Source organism: Rana temporaria, chromosome 3 (assembly GCF_905171775.1).
Source record: "Rana temporaria chromosome 3, aRanTem1.1, whole genome shotgun sequence".
Taxonomy (NCBI): Eukaryota; Metazoa; Chordata; class Amphibia; order Anura; family Ranidae; genus Rana; species Rana temporaria.
In genome coordinates this window covers 143,029,768-143,055,218 of record NC_053491.1, presented here as the reverse complement: position 1 = coordinate 143,055,218, position 25,451 = coordinate 143,029,768, and the positions used below count along the sequence as shown (strand labels likewise).

Sequence of the window (25,451 nt, the reverse complement as noted above, 5' to 3'; positions counted from 1 at the left end):
GGAGAGTGACCCAGACCACAGTCTGTCATAAGTGATCCCTGGATTAGGGGGTCAGCAAAACAAGGACATGTTTGCAATTCACCCATCACCTGCCTGTGGTCAATTGATAGGTTGCAATTGCCAGGTTTATCACACAATTTATTGTTTGAAATCTCTTAATTCCTTTAGGAAAGAAGCCCTAGTGTTTATGTTTGTTTTTTTTTGTTTTGTTTTTAAGGGAAACATTTCTATTCAAATACAGCTGCTTATCATCATGCATTTACTGCAAAACCAGCTAATCTTGTTTCATTGCTGTCCCTTTGTGCAAAATATAGGATCTTGTTGGTCTCTATTCTTCTCCAAGTCCAATCTTATTATTCATATATTAAGATTAACATAGTAATTATTTTAACATAATGTGTTAATTTGTTATACACCAATTGCAGCTGTTCATAAAATAAAGTGTTTTATTCCTCACTCTACATCCACTGTGGGGACATGGACATTTATTAATGAGATCATGTAAGTAAAGATAGTGGGCCAGATTCACGTAGCCCGGGCGCAGCGTAACGTAACCGATTTACGTTACACCGCCGCAAATTTTCTGTCTAAGTGCCCGACCCACAAAGCACTTACCTGGAAATTTGCAGCGGGCCAATTCAAATGGGGCGGGTACCATTTAAATTAGGCGCGCTCCCGCGCCGGACGTACTGCGCATGCTCCCGACGCAAAATTCCCAACGTGCTTTGCGCGAAATTACGACGCGTTCACGTTTTGTGAATCGCAACGTGAAAAAAAGACTTGCGCCGGGAAAATTAAAAAAAAATTAAAAAGCGACGCACCAAAGACGGGTATACTTTTACATGGTGGAGTCATTTTCCACTTTGTAAAAGGTGCCCTATCTTTGCGACGGAAAACTAACACTCGCGGCGACGTAACGACGGGAAAAAGCTTTGTGGATCGCCGTAACTCCTAATTTGCATACCCGACGCTGGTTTACGACGCGAACTCCCCCCAGCGGCGGCCGCGGTATTGCATCCTAAGATCCGACAGTGTAAAACTATTACACCTGTCGGATCTTAGGGATATCTATGCGTAACTGATTCTATGAATCAGTCGCATAGATAGAAACAGGGATACGACGGCGTATCAGGAGAAACGCCGTCGTATCCCTTTTGTGAATCTGGCCCAAAGTACCTTTTGGAGAAAGTGGGGGGGACAAGACAATATATTGCAAATTAAATTGGCATCCAAGAATTCCAGCTCAAACATAAATGACTTATAAAGATGTTTACCTCCATCTAGGAAGTTGTCCCATTTGGTACAGAAGGTGTTGTAGAACTTGTATTAAGGCAGCCAACACCAGGGAAACCAGTAACATGGACAGGACCTGGATTTGCACGTGTTCTGCATGGCGCTGGACTGAGATTTACTGTCAATAACATTCCATACTCTATGGATTTCCTTATTGCAATCCGATATGAGCCAGAGGTAAGGTGCTTCATATTTATGTTAAGTTAACGGCACTGGTATATGTTTGACTGTTTTTATGAATGTGGAAAATTGCTGTCTTTGTTCAGTAAACCCTTTCATCACTGTGGTCCTGCCTACATATTCTCCCACAGATGACTACGGTTTGCTTTTTTTTGGATATACCAGCTATAGTTACAGGTTACCTATAAATTACATAAAATCTGCACATTCATCTAGACTTTAAATAATTAAACATGGTATGCAAAACTGCTCAAATGTGGCATGCATTAACCACTTCAGCCCTGGACCATTTTGCTGGTCAATGACCGGGCCACTTTTTGCGATTCGTCACTGCGTCGCTTTAACTGACATTTGCGCGGTCGTGCGACGTGGCTCCCAAACAAAATTGGCGTCCTTTTTTCCCCACAAATAGAGCTTTCTTTTGCTGGTATTTGATCACCTCTGCAGTGTTTATTTTTTGCGCTATAAATAAAAATAGAGTGACAATTTGGAAAAAATTATAATATTTTTTACTTTTTGCTATAATAAATATCCCCCAAAAATATATAAAAAATATTTTTTTCCTCAGTTTAGGCCGATACGTATTCTTCTACATATTTTTCGTAAAAAAAAAAAAAAAAACGCAATAAGCGTTTATTGATTGGTTTGATTGGTTTGCGCAAAAGTTATAGCGTCTACAAAATAGGGGATAGTTTTATGGCATTTGTATTAATAATTGATTTTTACTAGTAATGGCGGCGATCTGCGATTTTTATCGGTACTGTGGACACTTTTGATGAATTTTTGGGAATTTTTGTTTACACACACAGCTCCCGGTTTTCGCTCTGTAACGAGCGATCGCGGGTGCCCGGTGGTGATCGAGCCCGCCGGGCCCTCGCATCGGCACCAGGAGCGAGCAGGGGGAGTGCGCGCACACCCCTAGTGGCCGCAATGCAAAATCACGTAATATTACGTGATTTTGCGCAGCCGAGCCGACCTGCCGCCATTAAAACTACGGTGGGCGGTCGGCAAGCAGTTAAAAGTGCTTTGTTTACTACTATACTACAATTTAATTGTAGTCTATAGTGCAGGAATACCTAATGTGTTTAGATTATTAGTGGTTCTGTGTTTGAGTTCTAATTTGTGTTCACATAGGTATTTGCATGTATATTATATGAGTATATATGTAGTGTATTTTGGAAAAAAATTTTATTCTTTACAGTCACTTTTGCAAGCTCCTACTGTCATAAGGAGCAGCCATACCCTCAAGGTGACATTTAGGCCCCTTTCACACTTGTATGACTTGACCCATGATTTGGGACTGCAAAGTAGCATGAAAAGTCGTTTCCCATGATTTCCAATGACAACCATTCATATTAGTACGACTTCAAGTTGTGCCGACTTCAAAGTAGTCCCTGCACTACTTTGGTCGGACTTTCATGCAAGTTCAGATTCATAGACCTTAAGTCTCCCTGAAAGTGCAGCAAAATCACATCAAAATCGTGGTAAAATCACAGGAAAATCTTGCGACTTTGAAGTCGCTGTAGTGTGAAAGGGTCCTTACACTAAGGCCCACATTGGAGGTTAAGAGACTAAGGTTACCTGGTCATTTTCAGTGGGTTTCATTTCACCAACTACCATTGCTGCCACACATGATCCTATTCAGGGCTCAAGTCCTGCGGGAACACGTGGGAACGGAGTCCCTGCACTTCTTTCACAACAGGAACGCAGTTCCCTTTGCAGGACTAGAGCAGCCTCGAGCAGCCAAGCCGCCCGAGCCAATCCTTCACTAAGCGGCGATGCCCACCTCGAGTCACTGTCGGGGGCAGGCGAACCTTAGTAATCCTTTATGTTACTTTTTTTTAACAAAAGAGTTGTTTAATTATATAAAATAAACAGGTCAAACAGACAATTGCCAGACATTATATACAGAAAATGCACCATGAAATACAGTAGTAAGAGCATAGGAAAAAAACAAAAAAGAAAACCCCAATGAGCTACCACAGAAGGTTACTAGACATGTATTCCACGTTCCCAGTGGGTTAGAGCCAACATACAAGTACAGAGCAAGCCTAATGTAAAAACAACCTCCTGCATCCCCCTAATTTCCCCCAAATCCCCCTCACACAAGAAATATACCCCTTGGAAACCATACTTATAGCTCATATACCGCCGCCCGGACGGACGTGGTTTCCTCTTTCAGGGCAGAAGGAGAATCTGAATCTTCCCCCCAACCCACCTGAGAATGTGCAAGTAGGAGAAAAGAAAGGAGGGGAGGGGGCAGGAGGGGAGGGGGGGCAGATGGGGAGGAGGGGGGGAGCAGGCCTCTCGGCACCAAACCCTCAAGTCATCGTATTCCACACAGTCATCCCAAAAGAATCCCACGTGGCTCCCAGAACAATCCTTTATGTTACTGGCCGCTTCCTGTATATGGATTCATCGGGCAGTGTGCGGGTATTCCCTCACTTCCTCGATGCCGCAATATCTCCTGGGAGCTTTTGTCATTGTTCCCAGGAGACATTGCGGAGGTCTACCGCAAGTTATCGCAGGATTTAGAAAGAACTTGCTTAAGTGGATCTTGGGTGGGAGTTCCCACACTTTTTTCCCCAGGACTTGACCCCTGATCCTATTCATATCTAAGAGGGTGCTTTTTTATGGTAGACATCATGAGTTTAGATCTGAGACATCATGAATTTAGACAAACTCCTGGTGTCTCTGCTTTATTCTGAAAATAGAGACTGGTATCTGCTCACCACATGGCCAATACATGTGACATTTTCAGCATTAAGCTGTTCCAGGTTTGTGCTGAAGGAACAAGAACCAGAAGAAAGGAGGGCGCCTCCTTTCTTCTCCCAATATAAATGTGGTCAGTAGATCAGTTGCAGAATCATATTCCCATTTACTGTGGGAAACCCCATGTAGAAACAGGCACAAGCTGAAGTTAAAGCAGACGTTGAAGAAATAAATGTAACATGTTTGTTCTGCCAATAAAGAACATATTTAAAAGTTAATCTAAACAGTTAACATCTTTAAAAGTTAATTTAAAAATACATTTTGAGACTTTCAAGTGCCCAATCTAAGCAGAAAACATAATTCCCAAAGTCACAAAGCTTCATCATGTACCCTTGCTCACAAGCTATTAAGTAATTCTATCTTTGAATATATTAAAACATTTAAAGGTATTACCTCTGACACTATTGCATTATTATTTTTATTATAATACAGGATTTATATTGCATCAACAGTTTGCGTGGCGCTTTTACAACATGAGGGCAGACAGTACATTTACAATACAAATCAATACAGAGGGCCCTGTTCGTTAGAGCTTACAATCTAGAAAGGGAGGGTCAAGTGGAACAAAAGGTAATAACTGTGGGGGGTGAGCTGATGGAGAAAATGAAAATACAGTTGTTAGGTGTGGGTAGGATAGGATTCTCTGTAGAGGAGGGTTTCCAGGGATCGTCTAAAGCTAATAGAGTAGGAGATTTACGGACAGATTTGGGTAAGGCATTACATAGGATTGGAGATGCTCTGCATAGTGTCTGTTACTTTTTTTTCTTCTTTTGGATGTATCTATGTAGTCATTGGAAGATTGGACAGCAAGAATTATGGTTAACCTCCCAAAGGATGGGTTAAGTGAACACTGCAAAACCAACAAACCTCTACCGGAAGGATATACGCTTCAATTGCTTGCCACTAACAGGTAAGCTGGAATTAATCTTTGAAGTCTATTTTAAATATTGTACACCAGTATAATAAATACTGGTGTACATATTAACGTATTGGCATTTGCTAATTAATTAAAATGAAATCTGTCAGTCTCTCTCCTGAGTATTGATGTAATTATACTCAATTAAACAGTTTAATTGCGTATTTATTTTACATTTCAGTTGTTTAAGCTTATATCCATCTCTTTGATTGTTTTTTAATGCACCACTAAACCTTTTTACTTTAATTTGGGAGGGGGTTTAATTAAAGTCTTCATACTCCAGTAAAATCAATAAAATAAACACTTTAGTGCTCTGTTTCATCACATAAATGGCAGGGGATTTACCATAGCCGAAAAGATTGTAATGAAAAAGCTGGACACTAGGTGGCAGTCTTATTCACATATCAAATCATCTCTCTAACAAATGTAAGATCTTTCTTCCACTGTCATTTTCTATATATAATTGGGGTTGTAACAATTGTGACATTTGAAATTACAGTTGGAGAAATCAAATCTGTATAAGAAACACATTTTAGTAATATGTCTTATCGTAGGAAGACCTTGTTGCATGATTCATGACAAACAATAGCTGTGCCAGGAATTTCTGCAAAATAATCCTAATATTTATGTGAATGTCTTCTATCTGTTGTTATCCTTTTCTCTTACAGGATTGCACTGCTGAATACATCTGTGTGCCTGGACCCAGACAGAGAATACCTAATAGATGTTTATTTCACTCAAGTATCAAATATTCATACAAATAAGCAATATATTCTTGTTGATTCAGTAAGTAAATGTACATATAAAAAAAGACGTATGTGTTGGTTGCATATAACCATTTACATACTATAGGTCAAATGGTTCTTGTCTAATGACGATAAGCTATGATTTCATTGCTGCAGAATTCATAATATACGATTAGGTGTTGATGGCATTATTGTGTATGTTAAAAATAATAATTTTTGGGAGCTGCGGTGGCTCAACGCGATTGGCACTGCGCTGACAAGCCATTCACCTCTGCAGCTAGAGGTTCGGATCCCGGTCTCGGCTACATGTGAATTGAGTTTGGTGATCTCAGCCCGGCTCCCGGTGGGTGTGCTATGCGAGGTAAGCCTGCGCTTAGTACGCCCACCCCCCTCCCACAAAAACCACCACACTTACTTACACGCACTCGAAATTGGGTTAACATGCACGCACTTTGACCATGCGGTCTCTAAAAAAGAGAGGCAAAGGACTAACGGGGCTGGTTGAGCAGGCAAATCCTCTCACTCCCTTATAGGGAGTCCCTCTGCCCCGTTGGGCTTCAAAGTGGAGCAGGTAGGGCGGGCTGTGTGGGAGGACCCACTCACACACCCGCCATTGCCACCCGGGGCATGGAGAAAGGTGGCAGATTGCCTCTGGGAGAGGCCTGCCTACTCCCAACTCCTGCAGTCCGGCTCCTCTCTCGAGTACACGCACAAAAAAATACACTTAAAAAAAAAAAACATTTTTTATTTGATATTTCTTGGGTGATGCTAATCAAACTGTATAACAAACCTGTAATTCATCCAAGGCAAACTAATTGTTTAGAGAAAGGGGCAAGCACAAACAGTACTTACCTTACATCCACCGCCCGCTGGTGTGTGAATAACGACCAGTGGCGGCTTGTGGTATAATCTTTGGGGGGGGCCAAATCCACCCCGCCCCCGGTCAGTTGGGTCACCGACACCCCTCCCCGGTTGGTCGGTCACCAGCCCTGCACTTACCTCATCTAGGTTGGCAGCGCTTACTCTGTGCGGCGGCTTCACCTTGCATCTCCCCCACCTCAGCTTCATGGCGGTTTCCCCTGCGTCTCCTCCCTCCTCCTCCTCCTCGACGACCAATAGGATCGCGTCTCCTCTCGGCCAGTCGGGTGACGGGTCTCAGGAACCCCTTCCTGATTGGCCGTGAGGAGAATCAGAAAGACAATAAAAGTAAAATACGACGGCTATTCCGTCGTCCATACCTTGCATGGGCTGCGCCACCTATAGAGGTGTTTTATCTTTACGCCGGCGTATGTCTTATGTAAACGGCGTAGCTTACTGCGACAGGCGTACGTACGTTCGTGAATCGGCGTATCTTGCTCGTTTACATATTCGACGCGTAAATCCACGTAACACGCCCCTAGCGGCCAGCGTAAATGTGCAGCCAAGATACGACAGCGTAGGAGACTTACGTCGGTCGTATCTTGGCAACAGTGAGGCGTATCTCAGTTTAAGAATGCACGCAAAGATACGACGGCGCTCATTCGGACTTACAACGTCGTAAGTCTCTCTGGATCTGGCTATACATATATATATATTATTTGGGGTTTATTTACTAAAGGCAAATCCACTTTGCACTGCAAGTGCACTATATATATATATATATATATATATATATATATATATATATATATATATATATATATATATATATATATATATAATACTATATATATGTGTGTGTATACAGTACATAAACAAGTGACATGTATGCCTTACATTCCACAACATAATCCATGACTTACAAAGAGAAAAAAAAAAGTCATCTGTATAAACTACACACAAGTCCTGTCTTGTACACATTCCTTGTAGTTTTTTTTCTCCTTCGGTGTATGGATGGTATCAGAAAAGAGTCATTATACAAGGGTAGGCTTTAGGTCATGCATAACTATGACCCGCTGAGAGCAGGATTGTTTATTGTATGGTGTAATGTATGAGAAATGTTAGCTAGGCTTTTCTTTTTTTTTTCTTTTTTTTTATCTAATTTAATATATTCTCAACATTAGTGTTAAAAGATTTTTAAACGTTGTAGGTCTTAATAATTTCTACAATTGTTAATATATTATTATTTTAAAAAGCATAATAAGTGTTGCATAATGAGAATCTTGCATTAAACACTTTTTTTCTGTAACTTTATCTTGCAATTTATTTCCTTTAAGCTTGGACTGATTCCCCAGATTTCATCTCTAAGCAATCTCTGTACTGAAGCGCAATTAGAAGAATATGATTATTATAACTGCATTGAAATTGCTGCTGACATTGGAACAGCAATTCTGCCAGATGTCTGTGAGAAGCTTATTATTAGCATGTCTGCGCGTATCCACAATGGTGCTGTTAGTAAGTATAAGATTTTTTTTTCTGCTGTTAAGACAATCTGCAATTAAAGCACAACTAAGAACAAAATTAAAAATCATTTGTCAAACACTCTGTCACTAGCATTAACACAGCAGTTTTTAATTTTCAGATTTTTTTTTTTTTTATGTTACCTATTAGTAATCTTGCAATAGATCCATTATTTTTCTTCCGGTAACAGACCAAGCTGTCCATCAAAAGTTGCATTGGTAGGGGTGTTACAGAGGTCAGCTTTTTTTATATATGGATTAATTTTTGGAAAAAAGGGAAAAACAAGTTCAAATGTGATAGCAAGATTTGGGCTTTGATTTGTTTGTCTTTTACGTGTGCCTAAACCCAGGACCCGGCATTCACTAAATCTGGTCTCCCACAATACACAGAACATGGAAATAAAATTATTTTAGTAAATATAAATTGCTAAATACCTTTTCTTATCAGTAGCTGGAGCTGTCTTTTGGCTTCTATTAGTGTCTGGTTAAAGCATGTAGGAGGAGTTTTCATTCTCCTCTGACTGTCCTATGAGGCTGCATGACTCCTCGCCCTCTGTCTGGACATTGCTGATTGGCCCTGTGCTGATATAAAATACTTTTGCGTCCCAGTCCATATATCACCTCTGCGTCCCGGTCAACATGTCACCTCTGCGTCCCTGTCCACATGTCACCTCTGCGTCCCAGTCCACATGTCACCTGTGCATCCCTGTCCACGTTACCTCTGCGTCCCAGTCCACATGTCACCTCTGCGTCCCAGTCCACATGTCACCTCTGCGTCCCAGTCCACATGTCACCTCTGTGTCCCAGTCCACATGTCACCTCTGCGTCCCAGTCCACATGTCACCTCTGTGTCCCAGTCCACATGTCACATCTGCTTCCCAGACCACATGTCACCTCTGTGTCCCAGTCCACATGTCACCTCTGTGTCCCAGTCCACATGTCACCTCTGTGTCCAAGTCCACATGTCACCTCTGCATCCCAGTCCACATGTCACCTCTGCGTCCCCATCCACATGTCACCTCTGCGTCCCTGTTCATATGCCACCTCTGCATCCCAATCCACGTGTCACCTCTGCGTCCCTGTTCATATGTCACTTCTGTGTCCCCATCCACATGTCACCTCTGTGTCCCCGGCCACATATCACCTCTGCGTCCCCGTCCACATGTCACCTCTGCGCCCCAGTCCACATATCATCTCTGCATCCCATTCAACATATCACCTCTGCGTCCCCATCCACATGGTATATGGACAGTATATGTATATGACAGTATATGGTAGAATCTAAACATATCACCTCTGCATCCCACGTCCACATGTCACCTCTGCGTCCCCATTCACATGTCACCTATGCGTCCCCATCTACATGTCACCTCTGTGTTTCTGTCCACATGTCACCTTTGCGTCCCAGTCCATCTCATTTATAAATAAATATAAAACAGTAGTACATAGTACATGGTGTCACTTTAACTCAACTTTAATATAATAAATATGGCCATAGATATTTCAGTAAAAACAAGTAATACTCCTAACTTTTACCAACACTTGCAATTATAATCAATTTCATTGAGAAAGATAGAACCTGAGGCACTGAAAGGCTTTCATTATCATAGAGAGAGGGGGGGGGGATTGGAAATCCTCCCCATGGTCAGTTCTGATCTTTCACGCCTCTGTATAGAAGATTAAAGGACCCAAATTACTGTGTGTGTGTGTTAGTTAAGGATCAGAGGGTCCCAGTAGCCCATCAAGTCATTAAATATCTCCTTACACTTATTCTTTGAGAGATATCTCACCATATTTGAGCACCTAATGAATGAGCCTGAGTGGGCAGTATTCTTTTTTTTATTATTATTATTGTTGAGTAAAATAAAATTGTAAGTATTTTCCTTAGACTAAGTTTTAAAAATATATAATAAAAATAACTAAAGCAAATCATATGTGTATATATATATATATATATATATATATATATATATATATATATATATAATATATATATATATATATATATAATATATATAATATATATTTATTTAGATGTGCATCAGGATTGGTAACTGATATCTGTAAAAACCTATTTGTCAGAAAATTGTAGTTTTGGTTAATTTCATGCCCACAAAGTAATTCTCTGTAAACTGGTATTTCATCAATCGTACTTGTTAAGAGAACCTTTTAACATTCCATTAAAGCAGCACATTCCAACCTGACATTAACCTCGAAGACAGGCATTCTCAAGCATATTATCTTTTGAACACTATAGACTAGATTAAAGGGAGGAATTACCTTAGGTAAAATAATCTAAATGTAAGATGGTGGGTGGTAAGGAAGAAGACATTTGCATTTCTTTTCTCACATAATAAAAGCCTTTTAAAAACCTTAAAAAGGTTTATTCAATATCGGTTAACAACATATTTCACCTAAAATGAATTTAGGTACATTTGGTATCTAATGAGCATGATAGGATAGACACATACATGTGAGCACTTGTTCCTTAATCTCAGCTGTCGCATATGAAAAAGACTTAGGCCCGGATTCAGAAAGAATCGCGTATCTTTAGGCGGGTATAGCGCATTTCATATGCGCTACGCCACTGTAACTTAGTCAGGCGAGTAGTGTATTCAGAAAAAAGTTGCGCCCAAAAACTGATTGACTGCTATGAATTCTATTTGAAGAATAGCTGGTTGCTAAGGAGCAAGCCGGCCACCACATCCTTAACAACTGATGAGTCATCAGCTGTCAGTAGGGTTCCCCGCTGAGAGCTAAATGCAAAAAAAAAGCATTGCCAGCAATAAAAAAATTGTGAAAAAACAGAATGGGTGTCCTCCCCAAAATCCATTTCAGACCCTTATATGAGCATACAGCCCAACAGGCCAGGAAAAGGGGCGGACGAACGAGCGACCCCCCAAAACATACCAAGCCACAGGCCCTCAACATGAGGTGGTGCTTTGGGGAAGGGGGGTTCTCCCCCTCAAAGCACGTTTTCCCCATGTTGATGGGGAAAAACAGTTAACATTCCCGGCATGCCGGAAATGCTAGCTGTCACATTTGCTTGTGCTCTCAACCAAACTGTCAAACCATCCAATGGCTGGTTTCATAACAGGTCACATGTACAGCATTATGGCAGTTACAGATTAAACAGAGGTCAAGATGGCCGCTTCCTTGGCTGAAAATGATTGAAGGGTTTACTTCCACTTTAAAGCGGGGGTTCACCCAAAAATAAATTTTTAACATTACATTCAGCCGAGTTGTCCTAATGACAATCGGCAGTTTTTTTTTTTTTCGTACATACCGTATTTCACCGCCGCTTCCGGGTATGTCTTCTGCGGGACTGGGCGTTCCTATCTGATTGACAGGCTTCCGACCGTCGCATTCAGCTCATCACGAGTTGCCGAAAGAAGCCGAACGCCGGTGCGGCTCTATACGGCGCCTGCGCTATGTTTACTAGCAAGCTTTTGTAGTTCACTGAATGTTTTTACTTGATTCCCAAATGTAATGAAATAAATATTGACTGTTATTGTAATAATTTAATCATTTCAGAGTGTTCCTGTAATTCTGAAGGATCGTTAAGCAATCGTTGCAGCAAAATTGGTGGTCAATGTAAATGCAAGCCCAATGTTGTTGGAAGCTGTTGTGATAAGTGTGCTGTGGGCAGCTATGGATTTGGTCCCACTGGATGTGTAGGTATGATAATCCCACTTTATGCTGATCTGTTACGGTTATTTGTCATCTCTGACACAGGGAAAGGTGGGAAAACATATTTTCCAATGCATACTCAATATCTAATATTTTTTTTTTCAAAATTCTTTATTTACTCACAACAGAGAGCGCGTCCACATGGATCACAGCAAGAGCATATAAACATTAACATCTTCACACGTTCAAAGATAAACTAGTAAAGTGCGGCAGGGTAGTGGGTATAGCAAAGTCCGTGGTCCGTCAGCTCTGTGCTCGTGGCACCGAGCCTACCACCTCTCCTCTCGATGATCCTGCCACTAAAAGAACGTCCATTAGCGGAGTGCGGTGTGGGGTCAGAGATCCGCAGACACGCCCTCTTTTTTTCCAATATCAAGGAAGTAGAAAATGAGGAGAGAGAGTGAAGCAGCAGGGAGTATCTCCTCCCGCCACTCATTCGGAGATTAGAGAAAGGCTGCCGCCTCGGGAGTTGGGGTCCCAACAGCGCCATGGAAAAAAGGAAGAAAAAAGGAAGAGAGAGAGGGGGGGTGAGGGAAATTGCCCACGAGCATGGAGCATGTCAGCCGTCCGGCCTGCCATTGCTCCACAGAGTAACAGAGTCAACTGGGAGGGGGGGCGAAAAGTCTAGGTCTGTCCCCTAAGTGCTTGTCCTTCATCTGAGTAGGTAAACACATTCCATAACTGCCAAGTCTTTTTATATGACTCCTGCCTATCACGGTCCGTGAGGATAAGATCCTCCATTCTATTGATGTCATCGACCCTCCGGAGCCACATTGCTACCGTCGGTGGGTGTGGAGATTTCCAGCAAGCGGGGATGCACGCTTTGGCGGCGTCTAAAAAGTGTCGGATAACCGATTTCTTGTATACGCGTGTGGGATAGGTGTTTCAATATCTAATATTTTAACCCCAAACCTTATCCCCATACTCTGATTCACAACTGTGATATTTGAATGCCTATAGATCATAAGACCAAGAAATGAATAAAATGAAGATTTTCAAGTAGAAACAATTTAATGTTTTAGGATGGTCACAGATCGCAGTCTGATTAAAAAAAAAAATTAAAGCTAAGAGCACCTGGGAGAAACCCTGCTGTCAGACAATTTATTTTACCAAAAATACTATTTAGGCATGCTATTTATTTGTAAATTACCCACTTTTCAGCAGCCCAACCAGACACAGCGCTGTCACTCAACTGACAATCTATAGTATTTTCCCTTCAATCAGAAGCTACATAAGGTTATGTAGAGAGATGAAGGGAGGGCAGAGGGGCTAGACCATCACGGGGGGAACTTAGTCACCTTGTAATTGGGACACGAGTTCTAGTGACATTCCGGGATTCCCTCATCTTGGTGGGAATTTTTCTCGCTTCCTTTTTTCGGTATGGGACAGGAAATAAAGAGAAATCTACCCAATGGGACTCAGATAGCGAAAAAAAAAATACACTGACATGAGTTATAGCCTTCCCCTACTCTATCTAAAATGATTAGAAACATTTGCCATAGTGATATATTTTTTATTTCAATCCTTAAACTCTCAACAGACCACAAAGCAGGAGTGAGAGGGCTGCATGTGGCCCATAAAACACCAGTTTGGCATGCCTGATATACTATATAGATAAGGTGCAGCATGGAATGAACAGTAATAATAAAAAGCATCTAAAACTATAAAAAGTCCCAGAGTTCAAAAATGATTGCTGTAGCGGCGCTCGAATCAAAACCTTGTTTGAAACAGTCCTCTATATCAACTGAATATAGGTAGTGATAGTGATGTGTATGGAAATAGAAAAAAACATCAGTGCAGAGTGCTCCTTTCATCAAAATGATGTCCACCGCGTGGGGGAAAAACTTCCCCTTTTGGGGATGCACTTACCAGAGGTAAGGATCAAATTGGGCATAAACCAATGCTGACCTACTGTCTATAATACTGCACTCTCCACCACTCAGCTTTGCTTCACAGCAGGTCCGAGATCACATATAGGAAGAAAACTCCACATAGACCAGTACTGTTTGAAAGTTTATTGTGCCCCAACAGTGCCCCCTTATAAAATGCTTACAGCACTTTTTTTCGTTTAGATAAGGTGCAGCGCTTGTATAATAAGTCCACAGGATAGAACTCCACACATGAAGGTGAAAAAAGAAGGAAACCACCACCAACACCCGATTACACAGCCGCTTACTCTCCTTAGTGGACCCGCATTACAAAGCCCACATAAGCATTTTGATTACAAAGGAGATCCTTCAATCTCTATACATCCAGATCAGGTGACAGCAGGCAGGAATAAAGATGTAGCAATCCCAGATTAGAGCCTTCCTTTTAGAACCACTCCACCACAACCACCGCAAGTTATTCCATCCCATGTGACAGAAAAGAATAAACCTCATGGTGCAGTGTATCAAATAGTATTTACTGCAGGTAAAAAAGGAGATAAACTCACATACGCCAGAATAAAAACACGTTTGTTTGTTTGTTTGTTTGTAAAAGCACCCAGCAGTCACCACCAGCACGATGGCCGCCATGTCCCAGCATACACCAGCATCACGTCGCTCAGGGGGTTTAATACACGTATGGCTCAGGGGGTTTAATACACGCCCCACACTATATATTGTGTAGTGTGTTGCGGTGGTTAATCACATGCATCCCCTCAACTCCTACCTGTACCTCCTGCTCTCTAGCTCCCTTTGTTAACTCCTCCCATGCTCGCCTTCAGGACTTCTCCAGAGCCTCTCCCATCCTCTGGAACTCCCTGCCCCAGTATGTCTGATCAGCCCCCAACCTCTCCACCTTTAGGAGATCCCTGAAAACTTATTTATTCAGGGAAGCCTATCCCACACCCACCTAACAACTGTCCCTGAACCACCCCCATCAAATCATTCTCTGCAGTTATTACCTTTTGTAACACCACCCCCTCCCTTTAGAATGTAAGCTCTATGAGCAGGGCCCTCCTGTACCCTCTGTATTGAACTGTACTGTAATTGTGCTGCCCCCCCTCTACATTGTAAAGCACTAAAGTAAAGTAAAGTAAAGTAAACTGTTGGCGCTATATACATTGTGTATAATAATAATAATAATCTATGTTGCCTGCCAAGAATTAGAGGTCTATACAGATATTGAGTAGCACAATAAGAAATAATGTGTATGGTCGTGTTTGTTGCCCTGTCTCCTAGGTTGCGACTGTCATATCAATGGTTCAATGAGCACATTGTGTGACCAGATTACTGGACAATGTGCTTGTCGCAAGGATATCCAGGGTCGCCGTTGTGATCGCTGCCTTCCTGGATACTATGGATTTCCAAACTGTAGACCTTGCAAGTGTAATGGGAATTCAGACTCATGTGATCCAATAACTGGGGCCTGCAAGAGCTGCAAAGGATTTGCAACAGGCACCAACTGTGAACGGTATGGACACCTAGAAAAAAATAACACTGTGTATATATATATATATATATATATATATATATATATATATATATTGCAAATGACTGAGAAATGCTTAACATTTAAAAGTATACATTTAACCCATAAAACATTATATGCTTTGAAACTTTGCTTGCAGGTGTCTCGATAATTACTTTGGGAATCCATTAAGTGGACAACCATGCCAGCCATGTATGTGTCCAGGTTCTCCTACAAGCGGCCAATATTTTGCATATTCCTGTCAACAAAACCCTGATACCCTAGAGGTGACCTGCAATTGTCTAGAGGGTTACACAGGTATAAAATCTGTACTTTAAATAGTTTTGTGAATGCTAATGACTGTGCAGATTCTTCTTCACGTACATTATAATGTAGTGGTGCTAGTATTTAAAAAAAAAACAAGACTTTGCAATCTAATAACATGCCTATGTGACCTATGTGTCCAGGAAAGCTTCTTTACATCTGTCCTGAGCGTCAATTGGAGATGACCTAGTCTTTTGTATAGCCTGCAAGCATGTATAAATATAAGAATAGGTAAGTATGGGTGTTGTCAGCGATCACACAAGTAGGTCCCCTGGAGAGATTTTTATTCCACTCTTTGCAGGACGTTCATCCTCGATAGGCAACACTTTTAGCTTTTGGGCTACTTACAGACTTCTGCCGTTAGCCTTTTTGTTGTAGAATGGTATACTCCAGCAATAAACTAGTTACCTGGCTAGCTTCAAGGGTCAGGACTAGATTTAGCTTTGAAACCCTTTAAGCAGTAGAGACTGTATAGTTTGTATCCACACATTTTTCCCATCATCAGCAGAAATACAATCACCTTATATAAGCTTGCTTTATTGCATAGTTTCACAATACTCTAAGCTGGGTTAGGCCCCGTACACACGACCTAGTTTCTCAGCAGAATTCAGCCAGAAACTCGATCGGAGCCGTATTCTGCCGAGAAACCCGGTCGTGTGTACACTTTTGGCCGAGGAAACCGACGAGGATCTCGTCGGGCCAAATAGAGAACATGTTCTCTATTTCCTCGTTAGTCAATGAGGAAACTTGGCTCGCCGAGATCCTCGGACGTGTGTACGGGGCCTAAGGCTCAGTATTTGAAAAGTTAATCCTACTAGAGTACTAGAGTAGGTGCACTGTGAGGCTCCAGTAAATTGACTCCTATGAATAGGTTAAGCTTCATATGTAGTTATTTCCTGCAGTTTTTGTAGATCATGAGTAAGAGCAGACTAGTGTTGCTCACGAATATTCGTATTGCGAATATTCGGCTCGAATATGGCATATTCGAGTATTCGCGATATATTTCGAATTTCGCGGTGAATATTCGCTATTCCGAATATTCGCATTTTTTCAATTTTATTTTTAAAACAGATCACATCCTATCGACGTCTAAAAGCATTGCTGGTATGATTAGAGACCCTGGGCCGAGTAGCTAAGCTGAGGCGATCCTTTTATGTTGCCGAATATAAAAAAAAAAAAATTGCGAATTTTCGCTAATGCGAATGCGAAAATGATTGCGAATTTTCGATAACTGTGGTAGGAGAACTCTGATTGTCTCTGATGCAAAAGGGGGGGGGCTTTGTGTATGTTTCTGTTATGAATATTTGTATGTTTGATATTATTTTTTTTTGTAAGAAGGAAAAAATTGCGCATACCTTAAAAAAAGGGGAGAATACAGCAGCAACTCAAAAATGTTATACAACATAAATTAATACAAGACAGAAAATGGAGTCGCTCTACAAGAATAAAAAATATGTCTAGTGACAAGACATGTGGGCAAATTATAAAATAAGCAAGCGCAAATAACTTGTGAAATACACAGTGAAACAAATATATAAAGAAATATAGTCCCAATAATAGAAAAATAATCTTTCATAAAAATGTCTTTGATATGTGAAGTGAAAAAAAGTCCAAAGCATGCAGCATGAACGTGTTCAATCTTCAAGGTGTTTGATTGACAAACGGCTGTGACAGATGGATAGAGTAAAGAATCACCACCAATGCAAAACACTTTTTATTTTCTATTGTAAAATATCACGAATATTCTGAGCCAATCAGAGTGCTCCTTCCGCATTTGCCGAATATTCGCAATTATTTTGTATTGTAAAATATCAAGAATATTCTGAGCCAATCAGAGTGCTCCTTCCGCATTTGCCGAATATTCGCAATTATTTTGTATTGTAAAATATCAAGAATATTCTGAGCCAATCAGAGTGCTCCTTCCGCATTTGCCGAATATTCGCAATTATTTTGTATTGTAAAATATCACAAATATTCTGAGCCAATCAGAGTGCTCCTTCCGCATTTGCCGAATATTCGCAATTATCTTGTATTGTAAAATATCAAGAATATTCTGAGCCAATCAGAGTGCTCCTTCCGCATTTGCCGAATATTCGCAATTATTTTGTATTGTAAAATATCACGAATATTCTGAGCCAATCAGAGTGCTCCAAGCGCTGTTGTCGAAATTTCGCCATTAATATCGCATTCGCATTTTGTGAAATTTCGATAAAATATCACGAATATTCTGAGCCAATCAGAGTGCTCCTACCGCAGTTATCGAAATTTCGCAATTATTTTCGCATTCGCAATAGCGAAAATTCGCAATCATTTCATTTCGATAAAATATCACGAATATTCAAATTTAGCGAATATATCTCGAATATTCGACTATATATTCGAGATATATCGCGAAATCGAATATGGCGTATTCTGCTCAACACTAGAGCAGACCATACTTTCACTCTTTGAGAGAATCTGCCACAGAAGCATGGGTAAAAGAACCCTGTAGCTACCAAGTTATGCTAGTAGACACATGTTACAGGACTGAGTACTGTACTACCTGTTGGAGATTATTTGGAGATGGGAGACTCAGAGTGTTTCTGATACTGTAAAGAAGTGTTCTAGAATAAGAGCTGTCTTTCTACACCAGGGATCCTCAAACTACAGCCCTCCAGCTGTTGCGGAACTACACATCCCATGAGGCGTTGTAAAACTCACAGACATGACTGGGCATGATGGGAATTGTAATTCCGGAACAACTGGAGGGCCATAGTTTGAAGACCCATGTTCTACACATTGCTATTGTAAGCTGTCAAGGTGCTGTAGCTCTAAAGACACAGTGACATCATTGCAATTTTCATATTGAAAGGAAAGGACTTGGTCCGCAAAGAACAATTTTGGATTTTGTATAAGAGTGCCCTTCAGTTCACCCTGGAATTTTCTTATAGGGGGATCAGTAAAATGAATGAAGTTCTATAGTGTACCCTATATGTATTTTCCTCTACCCCTTAACATCAATTTTGTATTTTGTATAAGAGTGCCTCCAGTTCCCCTTAACATCAATTTTACCTTATTATGGCTAGTGCGAAAAGCATTATTTTGTGAGTCTAATTATCTCTGCACCCAAATAAATGTTGACATGATGACAATACATGACTATACATAGGGACTTGACTGTAGGCATGGAGTATAGTATGTACAGTATATATAGTGTGTGTTTGAATATAGTTTAATAGAATATGAAAGTTAACATAGAATATGAAAGTTATTCTTTTTGGAAAATATGTAATTAACTGGTAATATTGATTGTTTCCTCTTACTGTAAGTGCTTTGTAAAATTGATTGTTTTCTCTTTTAGGAAAGAACTGTGATGAGTGTCCTGTTGGTTTTTATGGAAATATAGAAAAAGGAGAAACATGTTTACCATGTCAGTGCAATAACAATATAGATATAAAAGACCCTAACGCATGTGATAAAGTCACAGGGGAGTGTTTAAAGTGTTTAAATAACACATATGGACGCCATTGTGATCGCTGCCCCCCTGCATATTATGGATATCCAAATTGTAGACCCTGCCGGTGTAGTGGCAATTCGGACTCATGTGATCCAACAACTGGGGCCTGCAAGAGCTGCAAGGGATTTGCCACTGGCAACAACTGTGAGCGGTATGGAAACCTAAAACATATATGCATATTTTATATAATATAAAAAATATATATTTTATTGTGGACAGAGTCATATTGGATGACAAGTGAGCAATGTTCAAGAGTCAATTGTTTACATTTTTTTTTAATGAATTAGGATGGTATTAGGAATTCCACGATAGAAAGTCCTAAAAATATATACAGATCTCTGTGAGACATAACATACATGGTTATTTTTTTTATTTTTTTAACAGCACAGAGATTAGAGCAGTAAACAGAACATGGAGAAGACGAGTTTATTGACCTTGTTGTGTTTAACCTACATTGACTTTATGTGCTTTAAATCTTTGCACTGCAGGTGTCTCGATAATTACTTTGGGAATCCATTAAAAGGGCAGCCTTGCCGCCCATGTATGTGTCCAGGTTCTCCTACAGGCAACCAATATTTTGCACATTCCTGTCAACAAAGTCCTGAAACCCTAGAGGTGACCTGCAACTGTTTAGAAGGTTACACAGGTAAAAAAAAAAAAAAAACACAACTTCATATAATTTTGTGAATGATTATGACTGCACTGGTAGGAATTACAGTTAGTAGAAAGGCCAAGCGACTGTCTGATGATGTGATAGGTTTACATGCTTGTGCGACCAGTGTGTCCAGGAAGGCTTTCTATTATGTAGGATCTCATTTAAGCAGTAGTTGGAGCCAGTGTGGTCTTGGGTTCAGCCTGCAAGCATTAATAGGTGCAGGGGTGGAAAAGTATTGCAGTTGAGGGCACAAGTCCGTCTCCTAGAGAGATTTGTGTGACAATATTTGAAGGAGCATTAAGCTTTCTTCTTTGCAAGGCAGGGTTTTAGATTAGGCTACAAGCAGAGTTCTGCTGTGAGCTTTTGCATTGTAAGTTTGTGTGCCTTAGCATTAGGCTGGATTCACACCAATGCATTTTTAGTGCTTTTTGCATTTTGCAGAATTGTACTTTTGCACTACAGAACGGGTTCCATATGAAACAATGTAAAATGGACTGTAGGGCAAATCTGCAAAATGCAAAAAACACTAAAAATACATAGGTGTAAATCCAGCCTTAAACTGGTTACCTGGCTAGCAGTAGCTGTAAAGGTAAGGCCCCGTACACACGGTCGAACATGTCCGCTGAAACTGGTCCGCGGACCACTTTCATCGGACATGTTCGGTCGTGTGTACGGCCTATCGGACCGTTTTCCAGCGGACATTTTTCCAGTGGACCGTTTTCCAGCGGACAAAAGTTTCTAAGCATGCTTAGAAACTTGTCCGCTGGAAACATGTCCGTCGGACATGTCCGATGGTTAGTACCTTTAATCGGACATGTCCGCTGGTTATTACGTCTAACCGGCGGACTGAAATCCCGCGCATGAGTCAAATTGATTCGACGCATGCGTGGAAGCATTGAACTTCCTGGTTTGTGCACGTCACCGTCACGTCACCGCGTTCTCTGTCCGCGGGGATTTTGGTCTGATGGTGTGTACACACATCAGACCAAAATATCCCAGGAGTCATGTCCGATGAAAACGGTCCGCGGACCGATTTCATCGGACATGTCTCCTCGTGTGTACGGGGCCTAAGGGTTGGATTTACTGTTAACTTTGAACCTTTAAGCAGTAGATATGAATAGGCAGCTACCCTCTCTGTATAATCCTCAGCCACACATTTTCCCATCATCAGCAGAAATACAGTCACCTCATAAATTTATTTGCACAATGCCACAATAATCTAAGACAGAATAGACTCCGTAAAATTAAAAATGTTTTATTCTTTCCTGGATGTTTCCTTATAGAGTTTTTATAGACCATGAGTTTTATAGACCCAGAGTACAAATAGATCATACGCTCACTTTGAGAAAGAATCTGTTAGAGAAACAAGGGTAAAGGGGGTAGGTAAACTGTATACAGTGCTACCAGCTGGGCCGCTAGAGATACCTGGAGATGGGATACTTTTAAGAGGAGTCTCAGATGATGTAAAAAATGTTCTTGAGTAAGGGCTGCCCTTATTTAAGAGCACTTACTGAAGTTTTACAATTGCAGAGCCGGATAATCAGGGACTATAGCACTAAAACTGGCCAAACATGGGTCGAATTCTGAAAGAATGGTAACGAAGGAAAAATGGTAACTAAGAACTGTCATTAGAATTTCTCACCATTAATGGGCCGCAGCAACGATTGATTTTCGTGAGGCCATTGGAAATCGAGCATGTTTGACATTTTTCGAAAAACAAACGATTTTCGAATCAATGATGGGAGAATCATGTGAGAAATAAAATCAACAAAGAAATGTGAAAATTCCCAGACAGAAAAGAAGATTCCCAGCCACGAAAATTCTTTTCTGTAACATGAGGTGAAATTGAAGGCTCCGTTGGTCGAATTCCGAAATCAATGGTGGCATCATCGGATCACAAAACGCACAAAATGTCTGATTTTCGAAAGAAAATGTGTTCAGAATTCGACCCATGTATGGCCTGCATAAGGATGCATCTACATTTTTATTAAGATTGTCTGTAGTTCCTCTAGACATTCTTTTCTATTAGAGGATCTGTAAAATTACTAAAGTGAGTCTTATATATATATATATATGTATATATATATATATATATATATATATATATATATAGAATATATGTAAATGTAAAAAATCATTATTTGGTCGATTGAATTGCCTCCTTTCCTGTCTGCTGTATGTTGACTAAACATGGAGATTTTACTGATTTTTTCTTTTATTGTAGCAACAGAGCATCACATCTGTAGTCATGGATTATAATACATGTATGAATATAGTTTAATGTTAGTATGAAAGTAATTTTTTTTAGAAAATATATACTGTAAGTGCTTTGTAATATTGATTATTGTTTTCTCTTTTAGGAAAGAACTGTGATGAGTGTCCTGTTGGTTTTTATGGAAATATAGAAAAAGGAGAAACATGTTTACCATGTCAGTGCAACAACAATATAGATATAAAAGACCCTAACGCATGTGATAAAGTCACAGGGGAGTGTTTAAAGTGTTTAAATAACACATATGGACGCCATTGTGATCGCTGCCCTCCTGCATACTATGGATATCCAAATTGTAGACCTTGCCAGTGTAGTGGCAATTCCGAGTCATGTGATCCAATAACTGGGGCCTGCAAGAGCTGCAAGGGATTTGCCACTGGCAACAACTGTGAGCGGTATGGAAACCTAAAGCATATTTTACATAATATAAAAAAATATATATTTTATCATGGACAGAGTCATAGTGGATGACAAGTGATTAATTTTGAGTCAATTGTTTACATTTTTTGAATGAATTGGGATTGTATTAGAAATTCCACGAAAGAAAGTCCTAAAAATATATACATACCTTTGTGAGACATAACATACATATCACTTTTTCTTTGGCATTGTCTAGAAAATTGTGTTTTTTAAAGAAAGCAGCACAGAGATTAGACCAGTAAAAGCAGAACATGGAGAAGACGAGTTAAAGGGGTTGTAAAGGTTTGTGTTTTTTCACCTTAATGCATCCTATGCATTAAGGTGAAAAAACACCTGGCAATGACGGGCCCCCCAGCCCCCAATCTCCCCCCCCCGTTTTTCTTACCTGAGCCCGTTCACCTGCTTGGCTTGTCTCCGGTGTCCTCTTCATCTCGGCATTGATTGGACAGATGGCCATTGGCTCCCACTGCTGTCAATCAAATACAATGACGCGGCCACCGTCTATTGACGCAGAGTGTATGAGACGGGAGCGCACCCGCAAGGTAACCCCTTCCGGAGAGAGCTTCCCCGAGGGGGTTAGCTATTGCGGGGAGGAGCCGAGAGAGCCACCGTGGGACCCCAGAACAGGAGGATCGGGGCAAAACAAACTGCACAGTGGAGGTAAGTATGACATGTTTGTTATTTTAAAAAAATTGAAAATTAGCCTTTAATATCACTTTTATTAATCTTGTTATATTTAACCTACATCGACTTTATGTGCTTGAATTTTTTGCAATGTAGGTGTCTCGATAATTACTTTGGGAATCCATTAAAAGGACAGCCTTGCCGCCCATGTATGTGTCCAGGTTCTCCTACAGGCAACCAATATTTTGCACATTCCTGTCAACAAAATCCTGAAACCCTAGAGGTGACCTGCAACTGTTTAGAAGGTTACACAGGTAGGAAAAAAAAACATAACTTCATATAGTTTTGTGAATGATTATGACTGTACAGGTAATAGTTACAGTCAGTAGAAAGGCCAAGTGACTGTTTGAGGCCAGTGTGGTCTTGGGTTCAGCCTGCAAGCATTAATAGGTACAGGGGGTGGAAAAGTATTGCAGTTAAGGGTACAAGTCCATTTCCTAGAGAAATGTATGTGCTGTTCTTTGTAGGATCAGTAGGATTAAGCTTTCTTCTTTGCAAGGCAGGGTTTTAGCCAGGGGCGTTGCTAGGTGCCAAAAAGACCAGGGGCTTCAGCCCGAAGCCAAGCCGGCACCATGGGGTGCCCTGACTACACTGACCAGTGACCTGACTACACTGACCTGTGATCTGACTACACTGACCTGTGACCTGACTACACTGACCTGTGACCTGACTACACTGACCTGTGACCTGACTACACTGACCTGTGACCTGTCTACACTGACTTCAGACACTGACCAATGACCTGACTACACTGACCTGCATACACTGACTTGACCTGACCTACATACATACACAACCACTGACGTCACCTACCTCAGCCGTGATGTGCCTGTCATAGCGATGGAGCCAAGGAGGAGAGCCGCCGAGCAGGGAGTGGGGATGTGGCGCGGTGGGCAGCTGTGGTGCCAGAGGAGAGGAGGCTCAGTCAGCCAGAAGAGAGGAGGCTCAGGAGCTGTGGAGAGCCTCTGAACCCAGCGGGGATGTCGCATTGCGCGCCATTGTAATTCCCGCCTTCTAAGCTTGCGGCGCCTATGATGGATGTCACACGTCCATCATAGGCGCTGCAGGGCTCCAGAAGGCGGGACCTGCTCTGTCACTCCAGGGGCAGATCCAGAGTCTAGTCTTGGGAGGGTCACTGCCAGAAAATTGTATGTATAATACAGTGTACAGAGGTCAGTAGGATTTGGGGAAGTGTGCAGGGAACAGCAGGACAGAGGTCATTAGGATGAAGAGCAGAGTACAGGGATCAGAAGAGCAAAGGACTATGTGTCACCAGGGGGGAAAAAACAGCACACACTGGGGGAACAGAACAGCTGGGGGGGACCAGGAGAGCATACACTGGGGGGGAGGGTATCAGGAGAGCTTACACTGGGAAGAGAGGATCAGGAGAGCTCACACTGGGGGGGGGGGGTTAGGAGAGCTTACACTGGGGGATGGGGGTGGTCAGGAGAGCTCACTAATCTCACTAATCTACATGAATAGAAGATGAAGAAGGAAGATCCCATTTGTCAGCTAACAGCACCTCTATGCCAAGCTGCAATAACTCAGCAGACTCGGCATATAGGTGCCTATGAACATATCCACACTGTAGTGCAAACAGCAGAGCAGAGCTCACCTCCATTAACTTTGAATCCACTCCCTCTGCTCAGCACTCAGCACTGCAGTTAGTCACACGGCTCCCTCTTCCACATGAGCATGACCTCAGAAGAAAAGACACATCCCCACCCCTCCCACTCAAGCAGCAGCCTGCAGGAGAGACTGAAAACTGCTGTGGGAGGTACAGGGGGCGGAGAGTGCAGTCCGAGGTTTCTGAGCAGTTTCTCATGCTGAGAATGGCTGCCAAGTGTCCCGACCGTGACTATGGTTACCCGGGGAGCGCTCAGAGTTAGTAATATTTTCTGGGGGGGGGGGCCCAGTCCCTTCATGGCCGGGAGGCTTTTCGGCGACCCATTCGGGGCTCCGGCCTCCCCAGCCCACCCCTAACAACGCCCCTGGTTAGCTTTTGGGCTACAAGCAGAGTTCTGCTGTGAGCTTTTTCCATCATAAGTTTGTGTACCTTCCAATTAAACTAATTACCTGGCTAGCAGTAGCTGTAAGGCTAAGGGTTGGATTTACCATTAGCTTTGGATCTATAAGCAGTAGATATTAATAGGCAGCTACCCTCTCTGTATAATCCTCAGCCACACATTTTTTCCATCATAAGCAAATATACAGTCACCTCATATAAGTTTA

At 41.5% G+C, this 25,451-nt stretch overlaps 1 protein-coding gene across 2 annotated transcripts in view; it reads left to right on the top strand.

Moving 5' to 3' along the window:
• LOC120931786 (laminin subunit beta-4-like) overlaps positions 1-25,451 on the top strand; it is a 180,550-nt gene that overhangs the window by 81,097 nt on the left and 74,002 nt on the right. Inside the window, exons 16-26 of one of the 2 annotated variants that reach the window (XM_040343551.1) lie at positions 1,285-1,470; positions 5,034-5,155; positions 5,830-5,947; positions 8,103-8,280; positions 11,820-11,963; positions 15,140-15,371; positions 15,529-15,686; positions 19,033-19,339; positions 19,677-19,834; positions 22,204-22,510; positions 23,316-23,473. In XM_040343551.1, coding sequence (XP_040199485.1) covers positions 1,285-1,470; positions 5,034-5,155; positions 5,830-5,947; positions 8,103-8,280; positions 11,820-11,963; positions 15,140-15,371; positions 15,529-15,686; positions 19,033-19,339; positions 19,677-19,834; positions 22,204-22,510; positions 23,316-23,473 — 2,068 coding nt within the window. The remainder of the gene's footprint in view (positions 1-1,284; positions 1,471-5,033; positions 5,156-5,829; positions 5,948-8,102; positions 8,281-11,819; positions 11,964-15,139; positions 15,372-15,528; positions 15,687-19,032; positions 19,340-19,676; positions 19,835-22,203; positions 22,511-23,315; positions 23,474-25,451) is intronic. The other variant, XM_040343552.1, reaches the window with a different exon arrangement.